The 12,091-nt window shown below is 39.1% G+C and overlaps 1 protein-coding gene across 1 annotated transcript; it reads left to right on the forward strand.

The window, feature by feature from the left end:
- Positions 1–1,368: 1,368 nt before the first annotated feature.
- On the forward strand, positions 1,369–8,502 carry LOC137645841 (uncharacterized). Its single transcript, XM_068378821.1, has 2 exons — positions 1,369–3,638; positions 3,693–8,502. The coding sequence occupies exons 1-2, from the start codon at positions 3,255–3,257 to the stop codon at positions 7,971–7,973; spliced, it is 4,665 nt and encodes a 1,554-aa protein (XP_068234922.1). The 5' UTR covers positions 1,369–3,254; the 3' UTR covers positions 7,974–8,502.
- Positions 8,503–12,091: the final 3,589 nt, after the last annotated feature.

The raw sequence follows: 12,091 nt of genomic DNA on the forward strand, positions 1-12,091 counted from the left end.
GCCGGGGTGATTGTCAGAAAACCAGCGAAAGAATCTTATGACGACACGCCGTCACAAGACGACAGAGGGGGAGGGGGTGAGGGTCTTATAATTCATTGTCATAAGTGGTGGCGGCAGGCCATGTTGCCTTCCTCGAAACAATGAACTAGGAAGTATGAATTCTCGTGCTGACGATACTGCCCTCTGCAAGACAAGGGCACCCTGAGTAAGTCACTGTCTGTCTCCAAGCCGGAGGCAGAAAGAACATCGTTCTACTCGACAGCAATGAGGACAGACAGCGACGGCCGCCTATGCCGGCGGCACCAATCAGGGAGGGAAGGAAGGGATTAGCCTCTTCTTTCAGAGAGAGAACAATTATCGTAACTTATCTGGATTACTCCAGAGATTCAAGAGAATATATATAAAACTCATCAGAATTGAAAAGAAATGATAAAGATGGAGGCTAAACACGGGAAAACACTTTCCATATGTATATACGAGCAAAGGTAGTTATGCTTCGGTAGGAGGGCCGGCAAAGGCCGAGTACCACTGGGGCTCCGGCACGAATACGTTGAAGTAAAGTCGATTAATAACTTAAAAAGTTAAAATTCATGCATGCAATATCACATCTTATATAAATTGCCTAAATAGCTAACGTATTAGTGTAAAGCCGGGAAAGGGTCGCCTGACTACCTAGATAATATACAATGATATAAGGGGCGACAGCAGTCGTTAAATGGCTGCCTCCGGCATCGGCAATGCTCATTAAAACACACTTGAATTCATGAATTTAACCATTAAAAGTGAGACCAAAATTAGACCAAGGAAAGATTAAATACTCAACTTTCCAGATGACGAAGATGCTGATGATTGCATGATGAGAAAAATGCAAAAACTTGAAAAACAATGGGCTCAGGGAGAGCACACACACTCTTAGCAGGCTACAAGAATAGAATGGAGTCACAGTAGTCATACGGAAGGGGATCCTCCGGGTACCTAGAACGGCACCCCTTCCTTTTTTCCACTCTTCCCCCTTACATCGAAGCATTAAATCTATTCGGGGTGAAGATTGCCATGTGTCGTATCTAAAAATACGTCCCATGATATACGATATCCTTTATTGGATACTCGTGCCAGGAGTTGGAATCCTGGAGACCTTTGGTTTTAATTCTATGGGAGTATCACTGTGGCAAATATCCTTTAGAAGGTTACCTTTGGGAACCCTTCCATCAGCAAAACATGGCCTCAGCCCAAAAAAACAAACAATCTGCAACCATGTTATCTTTACACGTTCGCTATCTTTACCTGATATGTCCTTCACATTGTGATATCCCCATATGTTGGACATATGCTAACATATCTGATTTGTCTAAAGTTTATTTTTCCATTTTCTTTGTAAATACATCACCTTATTTCAGCGCCATCTTCATTCCATTCTTCTCATTATCTTTTGTTTACACTCGCCTTCCTGCTGTAAATCATCCCTGTTTTCTTACCTTACATGTTATAAGGTAACCCCAAATTTATTGTTTTGTTAGAATACATTGTTCTCACCACGAGATTCATCTACCTTACTCACCCATTCACTTTGCATTGCTTATTATTGTTGTTTTGAAGTGCTTTTTCATTATTTTGTTTAACGTAAGATTAAAGTTTTGTTTATAACATAGTTTATTGTTCCTGTCCTCCAATTATCCTGCTATTGGTGCTTCAATTGTCTGCAACCAGCTTTAAGAAGATACATTTGATCATAATCAACAATCTTATACACTCGTAATAAGAAACAAGTGAATTTGGAAGTCTACCCATATGACTTCTATTTTATTGTGTGAAGAGAACTACCGCCCATTGTAAAGGGGTAATTGTTTGCACAGTGGTTCGTCACATAATAGTTGGGGGCCTGTCCGGGATCTGATGTGCGATATATGTGTGATATGATTCATCAAATTTATATCAAGTGAGTGAATCGTGAAAGAACAGTTCCAGTGATTATGAACAGTATCGAGTGTTGTGTTGTGGCGTACCAAGGATAAAGGACGACAGTAATAATTCCAAGGTAAGGTAGATGTCTCGTCTCCCTCTCATTAGACATTTATGTACAATATATGTCTGGGTAGTCATTTGGTTGTAAGAGGAACAAGTCACGCTTAATATAGTTAAGACTTAGGTATGCTGATTGTCCAGCTTCTAAACCACCCTTATTAATTGAAGATGCCCCCAGTAGGTAGCTTTTAAAGTTTCGCCTACTCAAATCTCGTATCCCAGAGATTTCTCATAAAAAAAAAAAAAAAATCTGAAGCCCTAAGATTTTGTCATTTCTTAAAATCACCATTCAAAAGTGATATTTAGGAAATAAGTCAAATTTCATTAGATGTGATTTATTAAATTAAGTTTCATTATAAGTGAAATTTCCTCCATCTCAATTTCAAGATAAAGTGAATTATTTTGTTATATAAATTTCTTAAGTGAAATTAGCCAATTTCCAATTTCGGAGATTTTCGTAATTCTAATCGTTATCTCTAGTCAGGAAATTAACTTATATATTGTTTGGTGTTAAAAGTACTATTTTGGTGTACAAATAACATTTACGTGTCGGTAAATGAATATTTAAATACTTGTGTTGAATTACTCCTGTTATATCTATTAAGCGCATACTACGTATTTTGTCCAGTTTGCGCATTATTCTGATAATCAATTACTTTAAACTAGGTGTTGACTATTAACTAGATACTTTATCATAACGAGAATAATATAGTATTTATATAAATTAAAATGTAACATTGAAAAGTTATCGTATTAAGCTGGTATAAATTAAAAGGAAATGTAAACTAGAACGTGCTAATTAGGTATGTTTAAAAGTAAAAAATACCTTTGCGTTTTAAAGCCTTGTTTACCGATTCGGTAAAATTGTTGTAAAAGTTTGTGATGTTAAGCGTGTCGTTTGAGTAATTATGAAGTAGTTAGCCGCGTGCTCAAGATCTCGAGTATAAAAAAATAATTGTTCAGTCGTTAACTGTGAATAAAAGTTTTAATAGTATTATCGTAAGTTTCGCGAGACTTAATTTTGTATTTAAGCTATTTTTGTGTAAGTGTGATCTAATCATATAATTTTGTAATTTTGTGATCTCTCGATCTTGTAATTTTGTGATCGCTGTTTTGTATTTCTGTGATCGAAAGATTGTTATTTTGCGATCGTATGATCTTATACTTATTCTTGTAAAGTTTGTATATTTATTTTAGTTTGTACTTATCTTGCGCCACGGGCGACATTCAAAATGCCTTTCAACTTGCAACAATTTATTGTATCACCACGGGATCATGTGGAATCTCTCACAGTTGCCACAAAAACTGACCTAAAGAATCTAGCTCGCCATTATGATGTACAGATTCCCGCAACTGCCGTAAAATGTGTAATTCTCAGTCATATTTTGAACTTCCTTGTAGATGAAGATATTGTTCCAGAAGAAGAATTGGCTGACGTTCGAGCTCTAACAGTTACCAATCCAAATAGTGACTTGGATAAACTAAGTCTACAGCTGGAGTTGGAAAAGATGAAGATGCAAGCCGCAACTGCAGCGGCAACTGCCGCAACTGCCGCCGCTGAGTTAGAAGAAAGGAAAGCCGCTGCTGCTGAACGAGCCGCAACTGCCGCCGCTGAGGTATAAGAGAGGAAAGCCGCTGCTGCTGAAAGAGCCGCAACTGCCGCCGCTGAGTTAGAAGAGAGGAAAGCCGCTGCTGCTGAGCGCAAGGCTGCTGCCGCTGCTTCCCTAGAACGTATCAAGGTGGAAACTGCTTTGGAGCAACAAGAAAAAGCAAGTGAACAGAAAAACAACGCTCTCCGTGTTAGGCTGCAGATTGAGAGAGAAGCGGCCACAGTAACAGAACGGGATCTGGCATTTATAAGACTGAAAGAAAAGGAAGAAGGTAAGCTAATTCCCGAACCCTTTGATGTGGGCAAGGTGCAGAAATTGCTGCCCACATTTGAAGAACGGGAACCTGATAACTACTTTTCTGTGTTCGAAGACACAGCCAAGAATCTCAATTGGCCTCAGGACAAATGGTATTTAATCATCCGGAACTCATTTAAAGGTAAAGCATTATCTGTATGTGCCACTATGTTAGAGGAACATGATTATTTCATAATTAAACAAGCAATCCTTGATGCTTATTCTATTACTGCGGAAGGTTATAGGCAAATATTTCGTAATAGTCAGAAGCAAGTTCAGCAGACCTTTTTAGAATTTATGAATGGAAAGATTAAACAGTTTCAGAAGTGGGTAGACAAAGTAGATGTCAAAACTTTTGAGCAGTTGAAAGATTTAATAGTAATGGAGGAGTTCTTAAGGAAAATACCAGGTAGCATTAATGTGTATCTAAGAGAGCAGAATGAATCTGACCCTAAGAAAGCCGCTTTAAAGGCAGATGACTATGCTCTTATTCATAAAGTAGGTAAAACCCCATATAGAGAAACTAGACCTAAGGAAACTTGTACATACTGCAAACAAGAAGGACATCATATTTCAGAATGTCCTGATCCACATTGTGCAGCTTCATACTTAAAGAGAAAACCTAATCCCCCTCAATTCTCTCCTAAGCAAATGAGTCTGCCCAAACAGGAACCAAAACCTAAGGTGGAGAAGAAAAAGACCTTCCATTGTGCATCACACGAGTCCCAAGCGTTTGCACCCTTCACTTGCTCAGGCAAAATAAATGGTAAACCTGTAACCATACTCAGAGACACTGGATCCTCTCAAACGATCGTCTCTCCTAAAGTAATACGACCTAAAGGTGAAACTCACAGGTATGTTGCAGTTAATGACTTAACCAGTAAGTCTATGTTGCCTCTCATTAATGTAAACCTTCATTGTCCTTATTTCTCTGGAACTACTGAAGTAGCTGTAAATCCAGAACTGTTACCATGCAAGAATGTTGATGTAATCCTGGGTAATGACATAGCTAACTCTGTTGTCTTAACAAACTTAATAGCAGTATCTCCAGGTGATGTTGTACAGGAAGAATGCTTAGCAGTGACACGAAGCAGAAAAAAGGACACCCCTACTGAATCATCATCAAACCCGTTGCCAGTCTCTGAACCTATGGATTTCAACGAGTTGATGAGTACATATAAGATCCAACCTGATTCCTTTAGCTATCAACAAAGGAAAGATGTCACTCTACAGCAGTGTTTCAATCAAGTGAAACCAAAGGATACCAACAAGTGTTCTTATTTTTATATTAATAATGATGTACTAATGAGAAAATTCAGGTCCAGCAAGAACAGTCATCTAGAAACCTGGAAGGATCTATTCCAGGTAGTTGTTCCTAAGGATATAAGACTTCTGATCCTAGAATTGTCTCACTCTGCTGACTCTCATCTTGGTATCACTAAAACATATGAACGCATCAGTCAAGACTTTTATTGGCCAAACATGAAGAATGACATTAAAGAGTACGTAAAAACATGTACAACATGTCAAAAAGTAAGTAGTCCTAATGTAAAAGTACCAGTTGCACCCTCAAAACCTATACTTGTGCCTAAAGAACCTTTCAGTAAGATCATAGTAGATTGTGTAGGCCCTTTGCCTAAGACAAAAAGGGGACATGAATACTTGCTTACGGCCTTATGCCCAACTACGCATTATCCATTTGCAGTACCTTTAAGAAACATTTCAGCCAAGAACATCCTAAAGTCACTAGTGCCCATATTTACTGTTGTAGGATTTCCAACTGAACTACAATGTGATCAAGGAATCAATTTCATGAGTCATGCTTTTAAAACAGCTATGAAAGATTACCATATAACCCAAGTCTCATCCTCAGCTTACCATCCACAGACCAACGGAGCATTAGAACGCACTCACCAGACCATTAAAAATCTTCTCCGGAAATACATCCATAGTTCAGGTAACGAGTGGGATTGCGATTTGGAACTGATCATGTACATCATACGAGGAGTTCGAAATCAGTCTACTGGTATGTCACCTTTTGAACTACTCTTCGGTCGACGGCCACGAACTATCCTCAGTTCAGTCAAAGAACGCATCCTGAAGTTGGGAGATAATGAGGTACCTCTTTCCCAATATATTTCAGAACTCAACAAGAAACTTTCAGATCTTCACTCTATTGCCAAAACTAACTTGATAACAGCTCAAGAGAAGATGAAGATTAACTATGATAAAAAGGCTAAAACCAGGAGTTTCAAAGTAGGAGATGCAGTGCTGCTATACCACCCGATTGCAGGCTCTCCCCTACAAGAGAAATACCAGGGACCTTATACCATCACTCAACGTATCTCGCCAACCAACTATATAATCGCCACTCCAGATAAGCGTAAGTCTACTCAATTAGTCCACATAAACCTCTTAAAGGCCTATTTGTCTCCCTCAACAGCTGAAAATAAAACTGTAATGATTACTAGTGCCATACCATACATAGATTGTCCTATGGATCAATTTACAGATGATCCAATAACTGCATCTTGGCAGGATTCTCAAAACTCAAAGATCTTGGAAAACTTATCAGACTATCTAAAACCCTTATCTGCATCAAAATGTAAATCTTTAGTAGCTTTATTTCATGAATTTCCTAGTATAACTTCAGATAAACCAGGCAGATGCACCATGCTAGATCATGACATCAAACTACAACCAGGTGCTGCACCCATTAAACAAGCTTTCTATCGAACATCACAGAAGAAATTGGGTATCATGAAAGAAGAAGTGAACTACTTAGTAAGAGAAGGATTGGCAGAACCCAGTGCGTCACCATGGGTTTCCCCATGTCTCCTAGTAGGAAAGAAAAATGGTAAATTTCGTCTTTGTACCGATTACAGGAAGATTAATAATTTAACAATTAAAGATTCGTATCCTCTACCAAGAATACAAGATATCATTGACCAAGTAAGTAATTCGACCTACTTAACCCAAATAGATTTGTTGAAGGGTTATTACCAAATTAAATTAACAGAACCGGCAAAGGAAATTTCTTCATTTATCACTCCATTTGGCTTATTTAGTTATAACGTAATGCCATTCGGATTAGCCAACGCACCTGCCACCTTCCAAAGAGTAATGTCTTTAATTTTACAGGACTTGGAAAAAGTATTTGTATATTTAGATGACATCATTATTGCCTCTGACACATGGATAAACCATATTCAAAAGATAAAAGAAGTTTTCTCAAGGTTGAAACAACATGGTTTAACGATCAACTTAGCAAAAAGTAATTTTTGCAAAGGTCAGGTATCTTACCTTGGTCATCGAGTTGGCAGTGGTAAAGTATTACCCCATGATGCAAATATTAGCGCCATAACTTCTTATCCTGTTCCAACTACCAAACAGGAATTAAAAAGATTTCTAGGTATGGTAGGATATTACTCTAAGTTCAGTCCAAATTTCTCACCGTTCACAGGACCACTATTTGCTTTAACTTCTTCAAAAGTAAATTTTTCTTGGAGCCAGCAACATGATCAAATATTTAACCAGCTAAAAACTTACTTGTCATCTCCTCCTATATTAATGGCACCTAACCTCGCCAAACAATTCTATCTCCAAACAGACGCTAGTGATCTTGGATATGGGGGCATTTTATTACAGCATCCTGCTCCAATAACAGCCATAACAGGAAACCTGCCCCCACTAGCTGATCTGTTACCAGTCTCTTATTCCAGAGGACGATTTATGGGTTCCCAACTAAATTGGCCCACTGTGGAGAAAGAACTATTCGCCATCGTAGCTACCATCCAGAGATACGAGATCTATGTTGATGGACAAGACACGATCTACGTCTACAGCGACCACTCTCCTCTGTCGCATCTCCATAGGTCCACTACTCTCAACCCTAAACTTTTAAGATGGTCATACATACTATCTGCACATAATATCCAAGTAATCGCCATATCAGGACGAGAAAACATTGTGGCAGACTCATTATCAAGGATAACCTCGGTTGATCCTCGGGAAATGGAAAAAAACAAAAACAAGGGGGGACTGTGATATCCCCATATGTTGGACATATGCTAACATATCTGATTTGTCTAAAGTTTATTTTTCCATTTTCTTTGTAAATACATCACCTTATTTCAGCGCCATCTTCATTCCATTCTTCTCATTATCTTTTGTTTACACTCGCCTTCCTGCTGTAAATCATCCCTGTTTTCTTACCTTACATGTTATAAGGTAACCCCAAATTTATTGTTTTGTTAGAATACATTGTTCTCACAACGAGATTCATCTACCTTACTCACCCATTCACTTTGCATTGCTTATTATTGTTGTTTTGAAGTGCTTTTTCATTATTTTGTTTAACGTAAGATTAAAGTTTTGTTTATAACATAGTTTATTGTTCCTGTCCTCCAATTATCCTGCTATTGGTGCTTCAATTGTCTGCAACCAGCTTTAAGAAGATACATTTGATCATAATCAACAATCTTATACACTCGTAATAAGAAACAAGTGAATTTGGAAGTCTACCCATATGACTTCTATTTTATTGTGTGAAGAGAACTACCGCCCATTGTAAAGGGGTAATTGTTTGCACAGTGGTTCGTCACATAATAACATAAATACAATATGATTGCAAACATAATGACCACTTAGTTAACCTTTAATTATTATTTTACATCTTATTCACTTTAGTTAAAGGATTGTGATCGGAATATACTATAATCTCTTAATTTTGTGGTCGACTTACATAAATTAAGAACCTGTTCATTGCTGCGATCAGTGCCACCAGTTCCGTCTCAACTGTCGAGTAGCCTCGTTACTGCTTCGCCGACAACACACACAAGGTGAAGAATTCCTTCCTTTTCTTCTTGCAATAAGACAGTTCCAATCCCATTATCCGACACATCCACTTTGATAAGGAATTTCTTGGTGAAATCCAGTACTTGAAGTCTCGGTTTCGAAGTTAATATGGTCTTCCTTTGATTTTTCCTTTCTCCTGATATCTCAATAATGTAGGTCTGGTCACTACTCTCCTCCATAATCCAAAATGGTTCTTGTAACTCATTGGCGATAGGGAATCTTCTTTCTGATGTGTAGACCAACACCTGCCATCCTACCATAACCTGTCTGTTTGTACTTTTGATGCCAAACCTTTTTTTTGCTTGTCCCTGCCTCATTTTCACGTATTCTAGGGAAAATTTCGTCAACTCGCCGATTCTTTTCCTCAAATCCTTGACATTTCCTTCAACTGTTTCCTCTCGATCCTTCCCTTTTCCTGCCAACATTTTCTCTGGTCCTTTGCTGAAGGGTCCTGCAAGATGTCTGTTCGTATTCTTCCTACCAAACCGTTCCTTCGTTCATCCTTGACTCATCGTCTTCATGCCTTCTAGGGAAAATTTCCTTATTTCCCCCATCCCTTTCCCCAAATTTTTGACACATTCTCCTTCCGTTTTCTCTCGATCCTTCCCTTTTTCTGCTATCATTTTGTTCGGTCGTTTCCTGAAGGGTTCTCCTCGTACTTACATTGGGCATAAGGTAGCTTCCTTGATGCACTCGGGTTTTTCAGCCATCTGACATACGTGACATGCACAGAAAAACTTTTGCATGCCAGGCCAGAATAAGTGTTTCATTACCTTCTCCGTCGTTTTCCTTATCCCCGCATGTTCCGTCTTGTGCACTACCGTGATCCCCTGTCTTCTCACCGGTGTGGAAATTAATATCTGTCGATATACCCTCCATTCGGCATTCCCAGGGATATCAGGGGGTCTATGCCTTCTCATAAGCAATCCATCCTTAAGATAATAACAGGTCGGAGACTGCTGGACCTCTGTCTCGTCCACCATATTGTACAGTAAAGGCCGATTCACACGACCCGTTTTCTTTCAGACAAGCAGGCCGGTGGCTAAACACTGTCGAATTGTTGTACATTCACACGAGACATTTTCTGTCCGTTTACCCCACCGTAGTTTTCATTGTTTACTTTCATTCTGTCACATGAGTATCGTGGGAGATAATTCTCTCAACATTAGAAATTTGGCGGCAATTGTTCTTCTACTAGAAGAGAAGGAGGAAGATGGATTCCAACAAAAAGGGTAAGGGATTTTATATCAGCCATTGAGGAAAAGAAAGAGGGAGCGAGGGTTATGGATACTGCATAAAGAACTGGCAGATGATGAAGTGTATTTTTTTTTTAATATTTCAAAATGTCAAAAGCAAAGTTTATCTGTCTGCTACCAAAGATTGAAATAGGCCTACCTAGGAAGAACACAAATTGTCAAGAAGTCATTTCTCCAAAGGAAACACTTGCAGTTTGCTTAGAGTAAAAAATTTCAAACAATGAAAAAGTTTTATTAAGGTAAATGATTCACAATACAGATGAACCTTTATTAAACCAAAAAGTTATCCTTGCTCTCATCTCTGAAGACAATTTTTCTTACTTCACAAAGAAAATTTTTCATCATGTCAAACAACTCATACCCTCACACAAGTTCAATTAATATCTCATCCATAGTGTCAACTGTCAACAATGAACTAATTGTACACTATATGACTCTATGAAGAAAAGTCGAGGTTGCAGACCACAAAAAAGGACAGGTATGATACAGGTCCTCGTTCACATGCCTGTCAAACTGGCTGGGGTTACTTGGAAAGAAAGCTGAGGCGACTCGGACAGCTGATGACTGTGGGCCGCCGTCAAGCTGACGGGTCGTGTGAACAGTTGCATTTGAATACACGTAAGAAAGCTAGACGCCGCTTAAACGACGGCCTACCTGTCGGAAAGAAAACAGGTCGTATGAATCGGCCTTAACTCTGTTAATGTTGCATCCTTCCATTGCAATCTTATCAGCCTTTTCTTGCTTACTTGTCCTTCTTCTAACGTTGAATTTTCTATTTTTCCAAAGTCCATTTTTTCTTTGTCCACTTGTCTGCTCGTCCGTCCCTCTTTTTCGCTTGGGTTTACTCTTGATTTCTCATCTTGCTTACCATCAAAGTAATCCTCTTCTTCGGAAAACAATTCATGCAAGTTCATTGCTCCTTCAATTTCTCTTTCTTCTTTGTCCACCCTACTTATTTCCGAACTGGTTTCCATGATTCAGCAAATACTTTACACTTGGTCAGAACGATAGTTGAAACTTTGTGCCCAAGGAGGGTTTACGACTGATAATATCATCGCTCGTCTGTCATTCCTTTTCACTCGTGCTTGATCTTGAGTTCTCCTCTTGCGTATCATCAAGGGAGTCCTTTTCTTCGGAAAACAAATCCTCCAAATTTATTTCTTCCAGGTCCATTTATTCTTTATCATCTTGTCCACTTGTCTGTCATTGCTCTTCGCTCAGGCTTACACTTGGGTTCTCTTTTTTGCGTATCATCCAGGGAATCCTTTCCTTCGGTAAACAAATCGTCAAAATTTATTTCTTCCAGGTCCATTGTTTCTTTGTCCTCTTGTCCTCTTGTCCACTTGTCTGTCATTCCTCTTCGCTCGTGCTTACTCGGGAATTTTCCTCTTGTGTACTATCAAGGAAATCCTCTTCTTTCGAAAACAAATCTTCTAAGTTCATCGCTCCTTCAATTTCTTCTGTCTCTTCTTCAGCAGCCACTTCTTTCTTCACACTCCTAGTCATAACACAACTAGGAACCAGAGACGGGTAGTCCTTGCGTTCAGTCATGGGACTATACCTCAATGGTTTCTGTTACAATGGGACAAGGCACGAACGGCGCTCAACCAACCTCATTACTCAGTGCAACGTCTACTCCATTGACAGCCATTGAATCCTTAACCGCAAAGTCAAAATTACCTGTCACCAATTCGCTCGCATGACAGTTTTAAACGGAAAATAGGGGTGACCTCCTCACCTCCTATTCCCTTCAGAATAATTGAGTCCCCTGTGAGAGACTATTCCACCATCGGGTGTACTCCCCATACAACCTCACTCTGGTTACAACCTGTGTCGCGCAATATCCTAACCGGGTTCGCTTACTCCTGTCTATTGCTGCTAAAATACCTTCATAAATATATGGTTTAAAGGCATCCAGGCTGTTTGGGTTCCTCCTGTTTGTCGTGTAAACGGTGGGCTTATTCATTTTTCTCTCCGTCCTTTCCCGATTGCTTCCCGCATTCTTTGAAGTCGAATTATTTTTGATCACATGGGCGACTGCTTTTGGCTGGG

Source organism: Palaemon carinicauda, chromosome 8 (genome assembly GCF_036898095.1).
Source record: "Palaemon carinicauda isolate YSFRI2023 chromosome 8, ASM3689809v2, whole genome shotgun sequence".
NCBI classification, from domain to species: Eukaryota; Metazoa; Arthropoda; class Malacostraca; order Decapoda; family Palaemonidae; genus Palaemon; species Palaemon carinicauda.

Excerpts from the sequence above, each read along its gene's own strand:
- LOC137645841 (XM_068378821.1), top strand. The coding sequence starts at position 3,255 with ATGCCTTTCAACTTGCAACAATTTATTGTATCACCACGGGATCATGTG. Across the intron at positions 3,639-3,692 it reads CCGCAACTGCCGCCGCTGAG|TTAGAAGAGAGGAAAGCCGC; the intron begins GTATAAGAGAGG and ends GCCGCCGCTGAG.